Genomic DNA, 23037 nt, shown 5'->3' on the forward strand with positions numbered 1-23037 from the left:
ACTCAAGAGCACATACAGTATTTAACACCATGAGGTGAGATTCACAACATTGTCCCGGAGTGCGAGGATGGTGGCTGCGGGGGAGGTTCTGCGAGAGTTCAGTGTGTCAACTGAGATTCTTATCTGCAGTCTCCTGAGCCTGTGGGAATGATTTAACCCAAGGTGGCCAGACGTCTTTATGGCTGCTGTCTGAGTACTGCAATCACTTGCCCCACAGCACAGATAAATACAAGTGTAGTTGAAGTGTGGGCTTATTATTAGGGAAGCTTTGGGCGCCCCCTGCTGTCTATGACAAGAGATAAGTTGTTTGGCATTTACATTTATAGTCCTGTACTAAAAGATGATGGCATTCCCATTATTGGTATTCTTTTGCATGTCTGAACCTGCATTATATTAACATGTATTATTTATTTTTTTTCCCATCAGAATAAAACTGCAGAAGATAGTGAAACTAAATTGTTTTTGGAAATACAAACGATAAAAGAACAACTAGGTGAGTATACGTTTTTTTCATTCTCTTCTCATATTCTAGTTGAGGGTGTGCTTTTGCAAATAGGTGTCCATTTTTGTCAATTTATAAAAATAAGCATTGTAAATATCCAAAGAAAAAAAAAACATGCACAAAAAATGCATCTTCTGATCATTGCTCAATCACCAATCTTGCAAGATTTCCTGACCTCAAACTTAATGACATGCATGACAGTTTGAATTCATGTGTCCGTCTTTCAAGAGGTCAGATTGAGAATTATACAGTATGACCCCTCACAGGGCCATTTAAATTTAGAAGACAATTCCACTGGATGAAGTACTCTTGATGAAAAGCTGAAAATGAATATGATTTTTTTATTATACACAGTGTCCAACTCCACACACTGGGAGAGACTCAAGGTGGAAAAGTCTGAGGTGGAAGCGGCATTCGAGCAAGAGATGCAAGAGCTGCAGAAGAAGCAGGACGCCGAGATGGCCACCATGGAGGAGAGCCTTCGGAAGTGTCACTCGGTGGAGACAGAAAACCTGAAGGCTGAGCATCAGTCGGAAATGGAGGAGCTGAGGACCCAGCAGCAAGAGCAGGTCATATACTAAATGATATGAATAGCGGGTCTTAAAAAGTTTAATTTATGCTTTTAGTCATAAGAATATCTTGTTTGTGTGTTAGGTGGAGGAGATGACAGCCCACCACCAGGCAGCTATTCAGGAGCTCAGGGACATGCATAATATAACCATGGCAACGCTGCATGAGGAGCACGCCCGAACCATGAGAGGTACTTTTGTAAATGACATGAAAACTGTCTTTAATACAAATAACCTATTGACAAATTTGTGCGTAGACTTAAGGAAAGCTCACGAACAACAGAAGATTCTCCTGGAGGAGGATTTTGAGAAACTAAGGCTATCTCTACAGGTATGAGCCAGCAATGGAACACTGCTTGTGTGGACCTATACACACGATACACCTGTGTTTCTTTGTGTCACCCAGGACCAAGTGGATACACTCACATTTCAAAACCACAGTTTGCGGGACAAAGCCAAGCGCTTTGAAGAGGCTTTGAGGAAGAGTACGGATGAACAGATAGTTGTGAGTTTATTATATCTTCATGAAAACACACAAAGTGGCACTATAACATTTCACACCTTCAAATCTTTCTCACCAAGCACCACAAATCATTTTTTTGCTTTGCATGTACCACCGCTTGCCGTCACGGTTTAGGTTTGACGAATCCTGGGTTAATAAATTTATAAAGTGGAACCTCGATTTATGAACTGGTTCTTGAACACGGTTTGTAAATAGGAAAGTTTGTGTATTAAAGAAAAGTTCTCCATAAGTACAATGCAAACAAGAATAATGGGTTCCAGCCTCGACAAAAATCCATATTTTATGAGGCGAAAGGTTTATTTTCTCCGCTATCACCAGCATTTAAGTAACAGACATGTTCGCCAATCAGAATTATTCCGTCTTGCGTCCTTTGCCTCTTGGCCAATCAAAAATGTTTAAGGAAACAGCAAGGTTGTGTGCACTGCAGTGGAGGCAGCCAATACGCTAATAACAAACACTACTTGCTCCTGGTAAAAAGTTTTAATGGTGACTGTCTGGGCCGATAGTCAAATGGTCAATCAACTGAACAATAAATCAAAATTAAGTTGAAATACTCGCCTGTGTTTTTTTCTTAGTGGAACAGGGAGAAAGAGAAAAAGGTCTCACTCTGTGCATCACTCTCAGCACCTGAGCATGTTTATTTAACAGGAGAACTAACTACACAGAGTGAGTCCTCGAAGTCATTCACAATCGTTGTCTTGGTGGGCAAAGAGCAAGACTGCGCTCGCCTCATGCAGGAGGCACGACAGACAGAGAGCCTCACTCCTCGCAACTCACTAGTAAGAAGTTCCACAAAGTAACAAAAATTCTGAGGAAAAAAATTGATTACAAAGCCGAATGTCCTGTTGTAGGAAAATTTCAGCTTCAAATCGGAAGGGCAATATGAACCCAACAAGACAGACGAACAAGCTAGAATGCCTTGATCACGGGATGGCAACAACAAATAAAGACAACCCGACCTAATTTTTCCAACTGGGAAAAAAATGCACTTGAAGATGTTCAATGTTTGTTTAAGGTAAATCTTTGCTCACAGAAATTAGTCCTTTTTTGTATGTTGGTTTGTTAATTTAAGATAACTAAAAGTTATTTACCTTCCAATTACAGTACAATGGTAAACACTTCTACAATAATAAGAAATACAAATTTACCGTAATTTTCGGAGTATAAGTCGCACCGGAGTATCAGTCGCACCTGCCGTAAATGCATAATAAAGAAGGAAAAAAAACATATATAAGTTGCACTGGAGCCCGGCCAAACTAAGAAAAAAACTGCGACTTATAGTCCGAAAAATACGGTATATCCTTTTAAATAGTTACTTGCACTATTATTATACATTTTGATTACATTACATTATAAACACTATATAGTTTTTATCTGTAATTTCTTCAGTTTAAGAATAGGATGTAGACAAAATTGTTTGAGTCTTTCTGCATAAAGCCAAATATTTTTTTAAGTAAATTATTGCATATTGTTCTGTGGCACCTTATCTTGGTTGACAGTCTAAAATAATTTTGTTTTGCATTTATATGCAGTTTTATGCATTTATATGTGAAAAATATAAAAATTACAAATCGAATCGGAATCACAACTTTGGAAAGAAATATCGCAATAAGTTTTTTTTCTCAAAATCGTGCACTCTTAATATAGAGCGCTTTACAGTACTGTACATCAAACAAACATAACAAGGAGGTGAAGGAGCAACATTATATTGAATAAAGTTCAAACAAGAACTAGCAACTAGTTTACTTCCTAAGCAGCCGCTCGGCTGACAGACACACAGTGACTCTAGCCCTGTGGTGGACTCACAGTTTGAAATCACAAAATTTCATAATCAAAAAGTTCTTACAAGAGGAGTTCGTAAATCGAGGTTCCACTGTACATGTATAAGTGTTCCTGAGTAGTGTTCCTGAGTACCACTTAGTGTGGTATTCATACAATAGTCCTACAATCAATGCCTGAAATGTTTCTATTCATCTCCACAACAGGATGCCTTAGCTCCATACCAGCACATTGACAAGGATCTGAAGAGCTTAAAGGAAGTTGTGGAAATGAAAAACCAGCAAATACACCAGCAAGATCTAAAGATCTCCGACCTCGAGAAAGTGGTAGGCTCAAATAGACCGTCATCACCAACTACCTAACGATATGCACTCTGATAAGATGTAGAACAAATGAATGACTTTGCTTTGGTTGGGTTTTTACATTTGAGCAGGCTAAAAAGAATGTATACCTGGAGGAGAAGGTCCAGGTCCTGCAGCAGCAAAATGAAGATCTGAAGGCCCGTATCGAAATGAACCTCACATTATCAAGGTAAAACATTTATCATGGTACACTAATCAGAAGTTCCTTAGATTTTCCCATTGGTCTATCCAATAAGTGACGTCAATAGGCCCTTTTACACCAAAAGTTCTGTAGGTTCCTGGAACCTTCAGTTCCTGAACTATAATTTCCTGTAAACCTGTGTGGTTTGCATTTCCACCGCTTTTCACAGTTCAGGGGAGTAATACAAATCCGCCTGATGATGTATGGATGAGTGTTACAGTATATTTCTACATTGATACCATGTAAATACACCAACAATATTGGGTCAGATTTATTTTACAAAAGTGTTAGTAAATAAAATACTAAGCAATAAGATACAAAATGATATGATTTAAAAACAAGGCTTTTGTCCACAGTGTCAAAAAGTCTTTATGATCCACTTCAGCTCTTGCCCCAACATGAACACATCCGACTTAGCGTTAGCCTGTTAGTATTAGCATTCAGTTCACTCGGGTTGAGGCGAAGAACTACACAAATTCTGTGTCGCTGACTACTGTAATGTTACAGCATGTAACAAAATTAATAGTTTATAATGATGTGATTTACCTTTGTTGTACTTGTTTACTGCCTCCTCTAATTCGGCATATATCCTCATATAACATGGTCACAGAGTCCCAGTGAGCAGCTGGAGTCACCGCTCCGAAGCTCAGCTAAATTAAATTAGTTCTCCAACTTAGTTCCTGGTAGAACTTTTTTTACACGGGCAGTTTTTTTGGTGGAAATCCGAGGGGTATTTCATTTACCAGGGTAAATTGTAAAGTTCCTGTAAAAGTTCCTGTGGTGGAAAAGAGCCTAAAGAAATACTTTCATGCTACCAAAGAGAAACTACCAGCTGCATTCAATCTTGATCACTAAAGAGAAGTTAGTGGTTTTGTCATGTTAAACGACATTCTGGAAACTTCAGCACTACAAGATATAGGTGACTGTAAGCCCAAAAATAATAAGGCATTCAAGGCCAAGATGGGTGACCTCTGACCTGAACTGTGTGTACTATAATTAGGGTACAGCAGATGCATATCCAACAGTTGAACCAAACTGCTCCTTCTGCAGGCAACTGTCAGAGGAGAACGCCAACCTCCAAGAATCCGTCGAAAAAGAGAGCACAGAGAAGAAGCGACTCAGTCGGAACAACGAGGAGCTGCTGTGGCGTCTCCAGACCAGCCCTGTGATGTCTCCCTCGTCCTCCCCCCTGCACTGCTCCTTCTCCACCTCCCCTATCCCGTCATCCCCGTTGTTCTCGTCCTCCCCTGTTCCTCCGGTGGGATGCCACTCCCCCACCCACTGCCAGGGCTGCCCCCTGCAGTCGCAGTCGTCGTCCCCATTCCATACAGCCAATCACAATTACTCCCCTGGCCCGGCCACACCCACTCACAGAGCGGCAACTAATCATAATTACTCCCCTGGACCGGCGACACCCAATCACAGGGTAGCAGCAACCAATCAGAATTGCTCCCCTGGTCCATGCACACCCACTCATAGGGCAACAGCCAATCGCAATTCGGCAGCTTTTCTCACTTTGCAGAGATAAAAACGTAAGACCTCTTTCTACTGTTTTTTTATTTAAATTTTTATATACTTTATTGATGACTTCTCATCCCTTACTGAATGTGAATGACGTGTCATAAAGTCATATTAAATATACACAGTATAATGTAATTTAGCGACACAAACAGTGTGAGCATGAAGTCACTTACAGAGACAGAAAGCACGAGAATAAAATCCTTGCTTTTGTGTTCAGAAGACTCAAATGACCACGTTACCTACGCTCCCACTGGGATTAGTTTGTAAACTGTGTTTTATAAAAGATACATCCCCCCCGAACAAAGCGCCTCACTTCTGTCATCTCACCAACAGATGTACCCCAATTTTTATGAGGGATTTGTCATTTTTAACTGGGTTATAATCTAGAATTTAAATAAAAAACACTAAACAAAACACTGAGGGGGAACCTACAACAGCAGTTTACTATGTGATTGCGTTTACTTGACTTATTTGTTTTGCTACTGAAGCATGCATGCACTGTGAATGTCTTCCAGTCCTATTATCGCTGTGGGTTGTTTTTTTATTCAGCTCTTTATGATGGAAATAGACGGTAGAGAGGACAGTCTTGTGATTTAAGGGCCTATAAGCTATTTACAGTAACTCACAAAAGTGAATACACTCTTCACATTTCAAGGGACAATTCTAAAGAACTCAAACTTGGATGTAATTTAAAGAAATTAGTGTACAGAGTCATGTTCCGTCAACGTACTGCAGCTCCCCCTTGCAGGTAGCACTCATGCAGCCCCAGACCATGACAATCCCTGCGGATAGTGCCATCAAACTTCTTTCTCATGAAGTTATTATTGCAAATATGCAAAGGAGCAAATTTAGTGTAATCTAATCTATTGTAATACTCTAAAGCAGTGCCAAATCCGAGCCTGGGAACGACACCAAACCGAAGTTCAGTTCAATACTTGGCAGCAAATCCCTACAAACCCTAGAGTGCTCCTGTTGTATAGAAGAACTTGGACCACCGTAAACACATTGGAGCATTGTGCATCGACATCTCAACCTCGTTAGCGAACCTAGAACATTTGGGTTATTATATGTGGCCCCATAAACTATTTAGTTGAATATCCCTGCTTTACGTAGAGTTAGGACCATGGGCCTCAAACTCAAGGAACGCAGTCCGATATTTTGTGGCGCTCTACTTAATTTAATAGGTTATTGAAATTGTGGCCCACGTTAAATGTATTACATCAATAATGGTGCAGACACAAAAATTACAGCAAAACAAACACAAAGAGCAACTTCTAGTAAGAAAGCGTAAGTGTCTCTGATAATCTCCTGGGGAACTCAACCGTGTCAACATATACCATTTTTACATTACATTTTAAATTTGTACTAACTTAAGGCCTACAATAGATCAGGGTCACAATAGCTGCTGGTAGAAGTAGTTAACACATTTAGTCACATGATTAAAACAAGATTCGGAAGTGATTACTTTGTGCAGCTCAGCCTCGCCCAGACTCTACCTCCAGCAGCCCGCAGTTTAAATTTAGTTTTAGACCTCTGGTCTAGAGTATATCCAAGTTTAATTTCTATATTATTGTGTCTTGAGAAGCTATTCTGTATAATAATGCTTGCTGAAATGTGAAGGATCCACTCACTATTGGGTGATACAGTAACTTAAAAAAGGGTAACATTTGTTAACCTTTACCTCTTAATAAAATATACAGCATTTTAAAATCGTTCTAAAATAACAGTTTAGTTAAAATGTATTTCTTATTGATATATTGTTTGTTTGTGCGATTAAAACTATTCCATATAACATTCAGGGAATTGCTTTTTCAAATGTAACAATATTTTATTTGCAGAACTCACTCTCAGTTTTCGTCTGCTATATAAAAAGCAATAGATTAGAAACCAACAAATATTGTAATGTACTCACACTTTGGCCTCAGGGTCTGCATGGAGCTGCTTTGACCACGTGGACATCCTGATTTCCAGTCGGTTTACGTGGATGGTGTCCTGATAAAGAACGTAATTGCATGAAAACAAGCAAATGTAAATAAATATTGTCAGACGAAAGGTTATGTTGTACAGTTAGACACTATCAGCGAGAGAGACAGAGGAAGGAGGCAATATACTGTGGGGGTTCTGTTACGGCATTTAGCAACATAAAGTTATTTTCAAGTTGCACTTTTTTCCTCAGAAACTTTCGAGTTGATGCTAATAACCAGCACTTTTGATGAAGGCTATGATAAGCAAATTACATGGAACTACAAGGTTTTTCTTTATTCTATTTCTACGGTTGGTAGACAGGGTTAAACGGTCTTAAACAAAAGGAATGTCAAGTACAACACAGCATTTGCAAGTTTGAAGCAAGTTTGAAACAAGTTTCTATGATTGTTTTTGATGATTTTCAGAATGTCAATTGTAAAAATAAATAAAAAACAAAAGAAAAAAACTGCCAGTCACTCAGCCAGTCACTCAGTCACTGTGTTTTCAAATGTTTAGACTTCTACTTCAGGGTCACTTCAGGTGTACACACAGTTTACAATATTGCAACATGATAAATAACAGTATACAGTTACATTAATGAAAATAACACTAATGCCACACAAAAATGTGTCCTGTGGACATCTGTGTCTCGCTCTGCGCTGAATGTGAAAAATGTACTGACTGTATTTTATATCATTCATGTGATTTGATGAAAAATAAGAGACCTCTTGTATTGTAGCAAGCAGCCATTTAATATGTCACTATGTAGCATTCAGTCCCTACAAAACCACAGGATAGACATTGCAAATAATGGCGTTACAGCTCCCTTTTTTAAATTGAATCTTGTGACACAAGTAACCCCGTTTGGATTTGGTCCAGAGGGAATGAATGTGTTTGTCTTGGCACTGATTGTACTGTATGTCTGAATGTAAATACATTTACACAAGTTGTGTCTTATAGTGCACGGACAAAGTAATAGAAGCATGTTTTGTCTTTGCTGTTTCTCAAATTGCATTGTGACGGTTAAACATGTAGTTTGTAAAGTGTGGCAGGCCAACAAGTTTAAGAAAGATAAATGACATGTGTCAGTAAGTTGACATTTGATGACAAATGTATTCATCTAGGAATTGGTGCTGCACCTTCCTCTTGTGTTAGGCTATAGAGTAGATTTTCATCCCAAGTAATAAAGCCTACTTGAGTATCATGTCTGTCTGTGTCTTTTTATATTTAGCTTAGTTTAGTTTAGTTTATTATTCTTCTTCGGTCGATGGTCAACAAAATGAACAAACAGTTGTACATTCATAGATTGAAAAAGAAAATGTTGCAGACCGGTAGGGTTTAGGCTGAAGTTGAACACTTATTGCGCCTAACCCTATAAACCAGGGGTCTCAAACACGCGGCCCGCGGGACAATTGCGGCCCGCGAGTCGTTATTTTGCGGCCCCCACCTTTATGTGAAAGTTTAATGTTAGTGCGGCCCGCAAGTTTTAAATGAATGGCGCTTGACAGCGTTGTGTGCGGAGCTGAAGGGATCTACCAATCACGGTGTGGTATAAGGCTCCCGACGATGGCACTGCCTTTAGTGCCCTCTTGAAACTGTCACCGCTCATCTTTTTCTCCGTACTAACAGCGTGCCGGCCCAGACAAATAGGTGATGCTACCGCAGTCACACGCAAGTTATTGCAAGACATACTTGAGGAACAGCCATACATGTCACACTGAGGGTGGTCACATTTTATTTTATTTATTTTTTAACACTGTTACAAATATGCGCCACACTGTGAACCCACACCAAACAAGAATGACAAACACATTTCGGGAGAACATCCGCACCTAAACACAACAGAACAAATACCCAGAATCCTTTGCAGCCCTAACATTTCCTGGCTACAAAAACACCCCCGCTTCCCCCAACCCCGCCTCCTCTCAACCCCGACCACCACAACCCCCCCCCCACACACACCTCAAACCCCCCCCCTATCCCCTGAATTCGGAGGTCTCAAGGTTGGCAAGTATGCACTGACGTCACTTGCGTGATGCAAGCAGAGAAACATTTTGCCGCTTTTCCACGACACCCGCACACGCTCTTCCTCCCTCCCTCCCTGCCTCCCTCGCTCGCCCGCCTGCTCGCACCCACCCCCGCTGTAAACAGTCCGGGCGGGGAAGACGAGCGGTCCAGTAGCTTCCAAAGCACTCCGCCGAAGGACCGAGCGACAATACAAAACTGTGGTGCACTGGACCCCAGCGCTGATACTGCGACAGAGAGTCGCTGGGCAAATCAGACATGTAACACGTTAGTGGTGATGTTAGCCCGTTCGGGGCTAATTGTGCTACCGAAACTGTTTAAATGTGCTTTATAAATAAAGTTGATTTGATTTGATAAACTCCACTTTTAGCCTTAAACATGACACATAATGTCTGTAACTTTACTATCTCCTGTAATTTCAATAAACCCAAATTAATAAATAATATGTTAGTGTGTTCTAAGTAATCTACTTTATGAATAATCCTTATAGCTCTTTTCTGTAGTTGATACAGAGAAAGTTGCGGTGCACAAGGAATACAATTTAAAACGTCATTATACAACTAGTCATGCTGAAGAGTATGCAAAATACCAGGGAAATGAGAGAGTGAACCGGTTTGCAAATTTTAAAACCAGTCTACTGAGGCAACAAGATTTTGTCAAGAAAGCAAGCGAAAAGAGCGATGCAGCAGTCAAAGCTAGCGACATGGTGAGTGAGATGGTTGCTAGGGCGGGAAAGCCATTCAAAGAAGGTGAATTCATTAAAAAGTGCATGTTAGATTTTTTTTAGGAAATCTTTTCTTGCGGCCCAGCCTCACCCAGTTTCTGCATCCAGTGGCCCCCAGGTAAATTGAGTTTGAGACCCCTGCTATAAACAATGTCAAGTACAAGATGAACTTCCGAAAATTATGAAATGTCCTTTGTACAACATATTATAAATACACATTATACACAACATAACCACAGTTAAATTATATACACAGTAAAGGCATGTGAAATATCCTTGTACACGTGCACCGATTATATACTATATACAAACAATTATACTTCCATTATTATTTATATCTCACATTTAGTTTTTAATTAACATTGATCATAGTATTGACTACAGTGTTGATTCAAGAGTGATATATTTTTTCAAGACATTGGTCTTAAAAAATTTCGAAAATGATTAATATTGGAACTGGTATTGACTTACCTAAGGAAGTATTGACTCCAGACAGTAAAAAAGAAAAATATCCTCAAGCCATGGGTGTTTGTTTGTGTCTCTCAATTCAAGTTCACTAAGTCGTCAACCTTTTAATTCACAACTTCCAGCAATAAAAGTATTTAATTCACCGTTTTATTGAATAATTGGGGGGTTTCTCTGTTTAACGTCCATGTTTTAGCGTTTATATGATAGCGGGCAAGAAGCACGTCCGTGATGACGGAACCACGTGACTTATATCCAAAGACATCATTGGTCCAGCGCGGGGCTTTTGTTGCATTCAAGGACACTATGAGTTTTCCCATTCGGACAGGTGTAGCCAATGACGTTTGTGGAGTTCGAGAAACATGTTTTTATCGTAAATTAGACAGTTTGGTGACAATAACAAAACGCTTTAATATAACTAAATCATTTGGTGGGGGAAACACGAATTGAGCCGATTTTTCAGTTTCAGACAGATTTATTAATTGAAAAAAATATTGAAATTTACATTTATTCAGGCATCACGTTGACACAGGGGTTCGTGCATATGTGCCTCACAATACAAATGTCCTGAGTAGTCCTGAGTTCAATCCCGGGCTCGGGATCTTTCTGTGTGGATTTTGCTTAATTGTTCACCCCGTGACTGCGTGGGTTCCCTAGCTCCGGGTACTCGAGGCTTCCCCTCAAAGACATGCACCTGGGAATAGGTTGATTGGCAACACTAAAATTGGCCCTAGTGTGTGAATGTGAGTGTGAATGTTGTCTGTCTATCTGTGTTGGCCCTGTGATGAGATGGCGACTTGTCCAGGGTGTACGCCGCCTTCCGCTCGAATGCAGCTGAGATAGGCTCCAGCAACCCCTCGCAACCCCGAAATGGACAAGCGGTAGAAAATGGATGGATGGACATTTATTCAAAAATGTATCCAGACAAGCTTGGACTCATCCACACTTGGATTTAGTCTTCTATACCTTCACAATATGCCTAATGTACAATTATTGTATTGTAATATTAATATTTTACATTAAGGTTTACTTCCTCCATCAAGGCAGGACCAAATGGGACAACTTTAAATAAATACATTTTAAATAATTACTTAAAAGTTTCATTAATAATTATAGTTGGATTAAATACATTGATGTCTTATTAAATGTATGACAAGACATGATGCAGCTGATGTAGGCTCTTGCAAACCCGAGAGGGACCAGCGGTAGAGGATGGATGGATGGATGGATGGAATAACACATTTGTTTGAATTATTAAAAAATGTATTTATTTTTGTCCCATTTGGTCCTCGTCAGCACTTCAATAATATATTTGATGTGTGCACTCAGCCGTCAAAATTCACAAAGCGCTGAAAAAGTAGTTAAATATTTGTTTAATCATTTCAATCATTAAATAAGTCCTTAAATAATCAAATTGTTGATTAACTAATTGAGAAATAATTATTGAAATCACAAAACTATCAAATCATTTAAGTCATGAAATGATTAAATGTAATTAATGACACCTTTAATAACACGTATATACATTTATTTCCAATTATAATCAAATTTTGTCCCATTTGGAACAGGTTATGAATTACTCAACAAATGACAAACTCTCTTTGGTTGCAACAGTTAGCGTGAAAGTTTATAAATTTGATGTGTCAAAGCATGCAAAAGAATAATAAACAGATTAAAATAAAATATGTCCTTTTGTTGTGGATGAAATATGTGTAGGCATTCAAATCAAGTGTCATGCAAACAGGGGTCACTTCCGCATGAAGTGGGAGATGACGTCCATAGGCAAGGGGAAGATGATGGTGGAGTTCTTCTCAGCTGCGATGGTGTTGAGGGTCTGCAGGTAACGAAGCTGCAGTGCTGATGGAGACTCAGCGATGACGAGAGAAGCCTCCTTCAGGGCGCGGGATGCGTTCATCTCACCCTCAGCGGCTATCACCTGTAGGAAGAAATCAGGAAGTGGTGTTAAGTGTGGCTTTTACAAACCAGACTGTATGCAAATGATGTCTGTGCTGACCTTTGCCCTGGCCTCCCGTGAAGCCTCAGCCTCCGCCGCCATTGCTCTCTGCAGCTGATGAGGCAGCTTCACGTCTTTAATCTCCACACGTTCCACCTTGATACCCCAGTTGTCGGTAGCTTCATCCAAGTTGGACTAAAAAACACGCAATCTTTTGTGATGAATATGGTGTGTTACAGGGCTGACAAGCACGCAGCTGTAAAATGTGAGCATGTTTTTGTTAAAAATACATGGCTGCCATAAAGGAAACTGTCTTTGCAAAAACATGCATACTGAGCCACTCAGTGGCCAGTTATCTAATGACTATAAAACAATGATATCTGTACTACGTGTACTGTATGCCGACATGTAGTCCAAAGTATTTTGAACACAAGCCATGGGGGGTGCCACAAATGTCACTTTCAGTCAGGTGAAAAAAAATCTACCTGCATGCTGTGAGCAATGCTTTCGCGGTCAGACAGGACCTCAGCCAGGTTCTTGGTCCCCAAGACGTTTCTGAGGGTGGTCTGAGCTAGCAAACGGGTGGCAAAGTCAGCGTTGGTCACATTGGCCACGGAAGAGATGGGGTCACTGACGCGGAAGTAGACCACGCCGTCCACGCTCACTGTCACTGAGTCCTTAGTCAGAATCTGGGCTCAACAACAATACATAACTTTGGGTCAGAAAACTTTTTTTCTCATTGACCCACCATTCAATTGAAAAAGATGAGAAAGTGTGTCCAACCTTATGACTGGCACTGTTTACACACTTGTAGAGTAGAAATTACATTTAATTAAATTAGTTGGGTAAAAATAAATATTTACTTAACAATATGTTTAACATGTTTTTTTCATATTTTATTTACTTTAAAGATCCTAGTTTAGTTCTTTTTAGTTCTGTTTTGTTGTGTTGTGTTGTGTTGTGTTGTGTTGTGTTGTGTTTTGTCCTGTCATGTCCTGTCCTGTCCTGTCCTGTCCTGTCCTATTTTGTTTTGTTTCGTTTCATTTCGTTTCGTTTTAATTTGTTTTGTTTTGTTTCGTTTCGTTTCGTTTACGTTAGTTTAGTTTTTGTTTGGATTTACCCTATTTTATTTTATTTTATTTTATTTTCCTTTTTTTTATTCTTATTTTTTAAAATTTTATTGAAAAACTTTTTTTTTTCACTGAGAATTATTAACTTACTTCAAATACATTAATTCAACTCCATTTAATTACATTCATTCACTGCATGGTGAATTTAACTGAATTGACTTCAATACAATTGCATTTCATTCCATTTCATTGATTTCAATTGAATTGAATTTCTTTTTTTTTTAAACTGTTTCAACTGAGAAATATTAACTTAACAATGTTTATTAACCCAATTCAATTCCATTTAATTTCATTGTGTTGAATCAAATTAACTCAATTAATTGAATTCCAATTAATTCATTTCAATTTGATTAATTTAATTCAATGAATTAAATTAAATTACATTTAATTACCATCAATTACATCCAGTTGAACTGAATTTCAATTTAATTTGATTTAATTTATCTATCCATGTTCTACCACCTGTCCCTCTAGGGGTCACAGGGGTGCTTTAATCGAATTGTATTTAATTTAATTTAATTTAATTTAATTTAATTTAATTTAATTGTATTTTATTTAATTGTATTTAATTTTAAAACTTTTATCACTGAGAAATATTAACTTGACAATGTTTACCGGTATTAATTTAATTAAATCTAATTCAATTCAATTTCATCATTCCATTGAACTCAATTAATTCAATTCAATTAATTGAAATTGAATTCAATTGAATTCAACTGAATTCAATTTCAATATTTTGAATTCAGTTGAATTCAGTTAATTAGATTTTGATTCAATTACATTTAAAACTAATCTTTTTTTCTGAGAAATAGATGCAGTGCAAATGTACGCCACTGCAAACAGCGTACAATCAAAATAATTAACATGCTATTACATTTAAACCCCTTTAAAACTTATAGTAAAAAAACAACATCTTTATTGTGTTTGTATAGGCATGGATGAAAAAAAAGCTTACTTCTTGCGGAGGGATGTCAAATGAAACTGTCCTCAAATCCACTTTGATAAACGAATCAGTGCAGGGTAAAATGAAGAAGATTCCTAACATAAAGCAAAATTTGTCAGGGGAATCCTTTAAATGAGGACAGACAAAACCGAGCATGTTCCTACAGTATACCTGGTCCTTTTGCCTTCCTGTCTGTGATCCGGCCTAGTCTGAAGATGACTGCACGCTCGTACTCTTGAACTATCTGCAAGAAGAAAAGTACATGAGTAGAAATTCAAGTTTCAAACGTTTCAGTCAACCCACCTTTAGACAGAACCAAATAGTGATGGGGAAAAGGCAAATTGTAAAGAAGCCAACCAATATGACGATGAACCATCCTGCACATCCCAAGGATCCAGTCCGGTCAGCTGCAAGGAGAGACGACAAGTTTTGTTGTTTGTTATGGAATAAAATGAATATTCCACTGCTGGATTGTCCGTCACATCAACAGACAGACAATAGGACTGTTGTAATGTTAAAATGCCTTTTTATTCAGGCAGCACCGGGACCACCACCTGGGGTTCAGGTGGGGTCCTAGGCAACGGGGCTAGCAGTGTTTTGACAGCAGTAGAGCTAACGGCTGTGTATGTTGTATCTGTGTGCTGGGCTTCATTAAAAGTTCTAGTTGAGCATCATAAGAAGTACTTCACTTTACTACATTGGCGACGAGGATAAATCACGACTTCAATGGCGTTGTTTGGAAATTTAACGGAGTTTGACCAAGCTACGGATGATTGGCAACAGTATGCTGAAAGACTGGATTTTTACTTCGTGGCTAACAAAATCACAGACGAAGGACAACAGAAGGCAATTTTCCTGAGTTCGTGTGGGGCCAAAGTATATGCAGTGTTGCGGGATTTGTGCCAGCCCGGTAAGCCGGCGGATACAGACATGACATTGACGGAGATGCTTCAGAAATTAACGGATCACTTTGCGCCAAAACCCAGTTTGATTGTGGAACGATTCAAATTTCATTCCAAATTGAGACAACAAGGTCAGTCTGTTTCTTCGTTTGTATGCACACACACTCTACAACCTGACTATGGAGGAGAAAGTGGAACCATACAAAGAGCACATACGAATAAATGGACATGACGTTGAATTTGAAATTGACACTGGAGCAGGCATGACGATAATTACTGAGGACACGTACCAAAAGATGGGGGGAGGAAGACTCCAACACACACACGTGAAACTATACACCTACACCAAAGACAAGGTGGGAGTGTTAGGGAAACTGAATGTGCAAGTCAACTACAGAGGGCAGGCTAAACAATTACCATTACTGGTTGTAAAGGGAGAGGGCCCAAATCTCATGGGCAGAAATTGGTTGAAAGCAATTAAAATAGATTGGAGCACTGTATTTAGCCTGAGGTTAAGTATGCAGCAGGACTTAGATGAGCTACTCACGAGACATGAGGATGTTTTTAAGAAGGAACTGGGCATGCTAGTCGGGGCCTCAGCAAAAATCAATGTTGAGCGAGATGCCAAGCCAAGATATTTCAAAGCTCGACCACTGCCATATGCACTAAAAGACAAAGTTGAGGCTGAATTAGTAAGACTGGAGAAGGAAGGCATTCTTGAACCCGTGAACTTTTCAGAGTGGGCCGCCCCCATTGCGCCCATCATAAAACCGGACAAAACAACTAGAATCTGTGGGGACTATAAAGTCACTGTAAACCCAGTGTCAAAATTAGATAACTACCCAATCCCGAAAACAGAGGATTTGTTAGCAATATTAGGATGTGGACAAAAATTTACCAAACTGGACATGTCTCAAGCATACCAGCAACTTAGGTTAGATGAGGACTCAAAGAAGTTCACAACAATAAACACACATCGAGGACTATACCAGTACACAAGATTGCCGTATGGAGTGTCTTCGGCACCAGGCATTTTCCAGCGCACCATGGATGGTCTATTGCAAGGACTGCCTCAAGTAGTGGTGAGAGTGGACGACATCTTAGTGACAGGGAAGGATGATGCTAGCCACTTAAAAAATCTCGGAGAGGTGCTTGAGAGAATTGCAGCTGCAGGCCTTCGCTTGCGACGACAAAAATGTGTGTTCATGGCACCCGAGGTAGTGTATCTCGGTTACAAAATTAACTGCAACGGCATCCATGCAGTGGCGGATAAAGTTGAAGCCATTGTAAATGCTCCTCAGCCAACTGACCAGACACAATTGAAATCGTTCCTTGGAATGTTAAATTACTATCACAGATTCTTGCCAAACATATCCACCATCTTGGAGCCTTTACACAAACTGTTGAGAAAGGGAAATGCGTGGAAATTTCGAGGCAGCAAAAAAGTGTCTCCAATCTGATAAACTATTGATACACTTTGATGACGGAAAGCCACTTTATCTGGCCTGTGATGCTTCGCCATACGGTGTGGGGGCCGTTCTATCTCACCGTTTCACAGATGGTTCAGAGAAGCCCATTGGATACATGTCCCGCTCACTAACAGTGGCTGAGAGGGGTTACTCTCAATTGGAAAAGGAGGCACTAGCCATCATGTTTGGCCTAAAAAAATTTCATCAATATCTTTTCGGCAAGCACTGCACCATCATCACAGATCACAAACCGCTGCTGGGTCTTTTGGGTGAGAGCAAAAGCATTCCACAGTTGGCAGCAGCCAGAATGCAGAGGTGGGCCTTGCTTTTGGCAGCTTATGAATACACCTTAGAATACAAGGAAGGCTCGAAACATGGGAACGCTGATGCCTTAAGCCGACTCCCATTACCAGTCATGCCCAGCAGTACACCACGCGAGGAAGAAGTAATAATGCTGATGGAACACATGAATGGCACACCATTGCAAGCCAAGCAGATCCGGGACTGGACCAGACGAGATCCAATATTGTCCAGAGTGCAACAATGTCTGTTACATGGTTCCTGGCCCAAGGTATGTGCTGATCCACGAGTGAAGCCGTATATGAAAAGACAGCATGAGCTGAGTGTGGAGGATGGCTGCCTTCTGTGGGGGACAAGGGTGGTAATACCACCTCAGGGTCGGCAGGTAATGACGGAAGAGCTACATGCAGCTCATCCAGGGGTCTCGAGGATGAAGTCCTTAGCCCGGAGTTACGTGTGGTGGCCCAACATGGATGAGGAGTTGGAGGCAGCAGTGCGCAGATGCCATACATGTCAAGCTAACCAGGCCACACCTCCGGCCGCGCCGCTGCATCCCTGGGAGTGGCCAAATCAGCCATGGATGAGACTACATTTGGATTTTTGCGGGCCCATTCTAGGAAAAATGTTTTTGATTGTCATCGATGCTTACTCCAAGTGGCTGGAGGTCATCCCAATGCAGTCCATAACCTCCTCAATAACTATTGAGAAATTGAGAAGCATATTTGCCACTCATGGCATCCCAGCAAGTCTGGTTACAGACAATGGGCCAAGTCTGGTCAGTGCAGAGTTTGAAAATTTCCTCAGGAAAAATGGCGTAAAACATGTGACAACAGCCCCATACCACCCGTCCTCAAATGGCTGTGCGGAGCGCGCTGTGCGGGTCTTCAAGGAAGCCATCAAGAAGATGGGGGAGGGAAGTGTGGAAACAAAGGTGTCTCGGTTCTTGTTTAAATACAGATCAACCCCTCAGACTACAACCGGCATTACACCTGCAGAGCTGCTAATGAACAGGAGATTGCGAACGCAGCTGGACATGGTCCGGCCAGCACTGTCAGACAAAGTGGGCTCAAACCAGGCAAAACAAAAACAGAACCATGACAAAAGGGCCAGGGACCGAGTGTTCACAGACTGCGAGGCCGTATACATACGAGGATATGCAGGCCAGAAATGGATTCAGGCGAGACTCGTGGAGAGGACTGGTCCAGTTTCTTGGACAGCAAAAACTCAAGATGGCAAGCTGGTGAGAAGACATCAGGATCAGATCCGTCCACGTTATGATCAGAAGGAAACTCTTCGTGACACATCAGAGGACAGTTTTCCAGAGGATTTCCATTCAGCACCACCAGGAGCAGTTGATCAGGAACTAGTTGATCAGGAACCCGATGAGCAGGAACCCGATGAGCCGGAACCAGGCGATCAAGCACAGGATGCAGAAGTGGGAGTCAGGGACACCGCTCGCCAAAGGAAACCTCCATCATATCTTAAGGACTATGTTCTCATACAGACTCAGTGATTTCTGGGGGTGGTGTATTACACTAAGAGGGTACTATGAATATTTGACTGGACTATGGGTGGAGGGAATGTTGTAATGTTAAAATGCCTTTTTGTTCAGGCAGCACCGGGACCACCACCTGGGGTTCAGGTGGGGTCCTAGGCAACGGGGCTAGCAGTGTTTTGACAGCAGTAGAGCTAACGGCTGTGTATGTTGTATCTGTGTGCTGGGCTTCATTAAAAGTTCTAGTTGAGCATCATAAGAAGTACTTCACTTTACTACAAGGACAATGGCGTGCTTGTATGATGTTTAATTAAAATGTGGTAATCTCCTGTAATGCATTGTTGTTGAGACAAAAGACGAGGCCAACAGTCAAATGTTGACACAAGCAATATGATATCTGCTCTGATCATACATGAAACTAGTAAGTGAGGGAAGGTTCTGTGTGTCAATACGCGGCATCGTTTCCACTGCATGGTTTATTTTACATTAAAGTATGTCACGTGCTTATACCTGCACAATCAAACGTCCGAAAAGGAGTAGGAAGAAGCAGAGCATTTTTATTTTCTCTGCAATCCACCTGAATATTTTCTGCTTCACCCTTAAAAGGGTTAAACATACAGTATGTCTAACATATCAGCAGCCAAACGGGTGTTAACAACATCTTCACTTTCTCTTAAGTATATATTTGTACTTTGCACTAAATATTGTAAAGTCTTACTGGTATATAATGTTGATAGATGACTAAAGTATGCACCAATAGTACTTGCTTGCTCAGTGAATGTATACTTGTCTATTTGCTGTATGTTTAGAGAGCAAACAATTGCCGAAGACAAATTCTTTGTATATGCAAGTAGACTTGGCCTTTTATCATGTGCTTTTTTACCGCGCATAATCATCATTATTCTCTTTGCGGTCAAACCACAAGACTGTCAGTTTCTTGTAGAAGAACTGAAGGATTTTTTTTTATTGTGGCAGTAAAGAGGGAACATGATTACATATCTCACCGTCCCATTGCAACACTTCTTCACATGACTGAGCGTAATCACGAAGGGAGAAATCGAAGTTAAGGTGATGACAATATACGAGCACTGACATAGTCATTTCTTATGTATTTGTGCTTTGTATTTATCTTATTTTTATATGGCTTATGTGTCTAAAATATGTATATTTGTAATCGTTATTAATACGTTTTATTTTCTGTTAATTAAAAGTCTTATATGGTAGATGTGCTTTAAAATAAATGATCTTATTACAATTACATTTAAAAAACAACAACTATATTGTGTATTGTGTTTCTTGTCATATTTTAGTTACCTTGAAGATCTAATACACGAGTTGTGGTTTATTGTAATTTAATTTAATTTAATCTAATCTATTGTATTCAATTTCATTGTAATACTATTTGATGTTACCTAACTAAATTAAATTAAATTGTATTTTACTTTATCAAATTTATTTGAATTTTAATTAATTTAAAACATGTAATTTAATTGTTAATGTATTATTAACATGGTATTAACATGTTTCATATTCTATAAATTAAGAGTTGCATATTACATACTAATGCATATTACACGTATACTCACTTTTTATTAATAATGTTATAATTAATATTTTGGAAATGTCATTATTACATACAAATATATCTTATTTATAAATTTTTATTATTGTTACTTTATTGTCTTATTCTTTATTGTTTTTGTATTAATATTGTATAGATCAACTATGTGACAAACATTAGCATAGCTGGTAAATATTTTATATTCAGTCATTCATTCTTTATTGTATTCATATTATAGTACTACTGTATATTCCGTGGTATAATTGTTTTCGTGTTATATCTATTTATATCTATATATCTTACACATATGCAGATTATTATTCAGACTTTGTCACTGTTTGTAGCAATAGCTCCCTATTAGAGATTATTCTTAATAATTGAAATACTGTATTAATATTGTTATGGGTAAGATCTTGGTTTTATTGGATCAAAAATAGTTTGTATTAATTGTATTTCCCTATTGATAATACAATTGAAATGAAGAAGTTTTAGTACTGCTACTATTTTCATACTATGTACTATTTTCATTTTTATTTTTTTTTTCCATTTATTTATTTCAGGCAATGACATTAAAAAAAAGTACAAAGTTGACAACACATAATAATATAAATTAATATAGTGCAAAAGGTAATGTACAGTATGTAAGCATGATTGTCCAGTTTTGCCTGAAAGGGAGTGGGAAGAAGATCATTTATTTAATCCCACCCCCAGTTCTCCATTCAGTGATTATTCCATTGAGTTTCACTGTTACTTTGTTTAAGGATTATAATACAAATGTTGTATCATAGTGGCATTACCACAGGTAAAAATAATCATTACACTGTAACAATAATAATAATAATAATAATAACTATGTTATACTGTGTATTAAAAATCATAATCTAGTACATCATACCTTACATCTCATTATTTCTTTATGACATCAAATTCACTTTAATCAAATTAAAGTAAACACATGTCCCCACATTATATACAGTATATATAGTAAAGAACCATAGCATAACTCAGTATTATTTTAAAAATAAAAAGGTTGTTTTATAGTTTAGAAGCATATTAATCATAAAAAAACAAGCTCCATGGATATTGACACAGAGACACTCCCAGTCACATGCTATTGGGACTCTTTATCTCACAGTGTCCCTATGACGACTACCCTGCAGCGTCGCCTGCACAGGTAAAGGTACAAATACACACTACAGTATGTACTTTAAGCAGAGAACAGGAAATATTTGTTCACCTCAGCGAACAAACAGCACCATCACACAGCATAGAAAAAGGAAGCAAGGCTTACATATTAAAGTGTCTTTACTGGCCTCCCGTCTCTTCTGGCTCTCCATTTGGTCCTCCATTTCCATATGCTGAGTGAAAGTGAAGCCAGGAAGTCACTTGACTGCGAGGAAGAAGGAGAAGTGTGTCCAAAGAGCAGGAAGTCATCCAGCCTTTTAAAGCTGCAGTCTAAATGTGAAGCAGAGATCAAGTGATGGAGGTGTGGCTCCTCTTTGTTGATCATCAACAGAGTTCAGCAGAATCAGAAGCCTTCTTCATGCTTTACTTCGCATGTCACATTTTTATTTCATACAAGTGGCAACTCGTAAAGATAGCAAATAGCAGTTTATTTTGGCACAAAGACTTTAAAGGCTAAAAAAGAACCAGAACCCGGACCTAAATCCAACTGAAACATACAGCTTTTGACATGGCCCACATAAGGAGGACGCCCCAAAAATATCATATTTATCTATACTCGAATGATTATCTGGTAAGGCTACGTGTGTCAGATGGAAGGTAAAAAATAAATTACAGTGACACCACGGTTTTTGTATGGCCCATGTTTAATTTGATTTCAGGTATCGTGCAGTCAAACACCGCGCATAACAAAAAAGTCTGTTTTTTTGCCAACAACTTTCTTAGATAAAAGTGATTTAATTCATCATACTGTTTTCTGCAAGTAAAACTACAATTAGTCTATATAAAATGTGTTTGGTGTTCAATATAGGAAAAGTTGCTTTGGTTTTCGTACGATTCGGTTTTTGTCTGACCTTTTGTGAGAGATTATTAATCAAACCTGAGGTACTGTAATATAATTCCTAATACTGTATAATATTGAATATCTCACAGGCCAAGAGTCTCAAACATGCTTCTTTCACAACAAAAATGTTGAAATGAGCAAATTGTAAGTCAATGTGTTAGTTTAGCCTTCAATAAATTATTGTTATTATGATTTTTTTTTCTACATTTAAAACACTTCCTTGTGGTCTACATATCATGTAATGGTGGTTCTTGTTTTACAGATCATCTTCAAGCCGCTTTCTTACCATCTCTTCGGTGTGCACCTTTTTGTGGGCGGTCATACTTATGTGCCTCCACTTTGACAGCATCTTCTCCTTGTCAGCCATGTTGTAGTTTTAGTGCTTCCATATCTGTTACGTACGGCGGGGGAAGGAGACGACACAACGGCCAGAATCAGTTGAATAGATTTATTGACGCTGATGATGTACTGGGGTGTGTATGCTACTAGAAGTGTATGGTGCAAGACGATGTGAAGAGTTAACAGTATAAATGTTACCAGTGGGTGTTGTTTGTACGTGTTGGATGAATCCTTCAAAAGTCCAGAGGGGCAAGACAAGAAGACAGTCCGTGTCCAAGCGGGGGTCGAGGATCGAGGGAAGC

At 39.2% G+C, this 23037-nt stretch overlaps 2 protein-coding genes and 1 long non-coding RNA gene across 4 annotated transcripts in view; 1 reads left to right on the plus strand and 2 right to left on the minus strand.

The window, feature by feature from the left end:
* mtus2a (microtubule associated tumor suppressor candidate 2a) overlaps positions 1-8600 on the plus strand; it is a 66779-nt gene extending 58179 nt beyond the window's left edge. Inside the window, exons 9-16 of one of the 2 annotated variants that reach the window (XM_061962489.1) lie at positions 427-493; positions 857-1071; positions 1157-1262; positions 1329-1402; positions 1478-1576; positions 3580-3699; positions 3804-3904; positions 4967-8600. In XM_061962489.1, the coding sequence (XP_061818473.1) occupies positions 427-493; positions 857-1071; positions 1157-1262; positions 1329-1402; positions 1478-1576; positions 3580-3699; positions 3804-3904; positions 4967-5444 (1260 nt within the window). In that variant the 3' untranslated portion in view covers positions 5445-8600. The remainder of the gene's footprint in view (positions 1-426; positions 494-856; positions 1072-1156; positions 1263-1328; positions 1403-1477; positions 1577-3579; positions 3700-3803; positions 3905-4966) is intronic. The other variant, XM_061962490.1, reaches the window with a different exon arrangement.
* The window catches only part of LOC133607654 (uncharacterized), a 31486-nt gene extending 20646 nt beyond the window's left edge, over positions 1-10840 (minus strand). Inside the window, exons 1-2 of the long non-coding RNA XR_009815433.2 lie at positions 10623-10840; positions 7350-7429 (exon numbers count right to left, since the gene is read on the minus strand). This is a non-coding gene — a long non-coding RNA (uncharacterized lncRNA). The remainder of the gene's footprint in view (positions 1-7349; positions 7430-10622) is intronic.
* Positions 10841-12122: 1282 nt separating this feature from the next.
* stoml3b (stomatin (EPB72)-like 3b) lies at positions 12123-21820 on the minus strand. The gene is made up of 7 exons (XM_061961601.2): positions 21662-21820; positions 14947-15050; positions 14815-14887; positions 14656-14738; positions 13056-13259; positions 12631-12765; positions 12123-12552 (listed from the first exon to the last, which is right to left on the minus strand). The coding sequence occupies exons 1-7, from the start codon at positions 21723-21725 to the stop codon at positions 12364-12366; spliced, it is 852 nt and encodes a 283-aa protein (XP_061817585.1). The 5' UTR covers positions 21726-21820; the 3' UTR covers positions 12123-12363.
* Positions 21821-23037: the final 1217 nt, after the last annotated feature.

This window comes from Nerophis lumbriciformis, linkage group LG09, assembly GCF_033978685.3.
Source record: "Nerophis lumbriciformis linkage group LG09, RoL_Nlum_v2.1, whole genome shotgun sequence".
Lineage (NCBI taxonomy): Eukaryota > Metazoa > Chordata > Actinopteri > Syngnathiformes > Syngnathidae > Nerophis > Nerophis lumbriciformis.

Bases quoted from the DNA above. Each gene is read 5' to 3' on its own strand.
- stoml3b (XM_061961601.2), bottom strand. From the start codon at position 21,725: ATGGAAATGGAGGACCAAATGGAGAGCCAGAAGAGACGGGAGGCCAGT. The intron at 15,051-21,661 runs GTAAGCCTTGCT...CTCTCCTTGCAG, and splicing joins CAGTAAAGACACTTTAATAT to CTGACCGGACTGGATCCTTG. The intron at 13,260-14,655 runs GTAAGCTTTTTT...TGTTGAGCCCAG, and splicing joins TTGACATCCCTCCGCAAGAA to ATTCTGACTAAGGACTCAGT.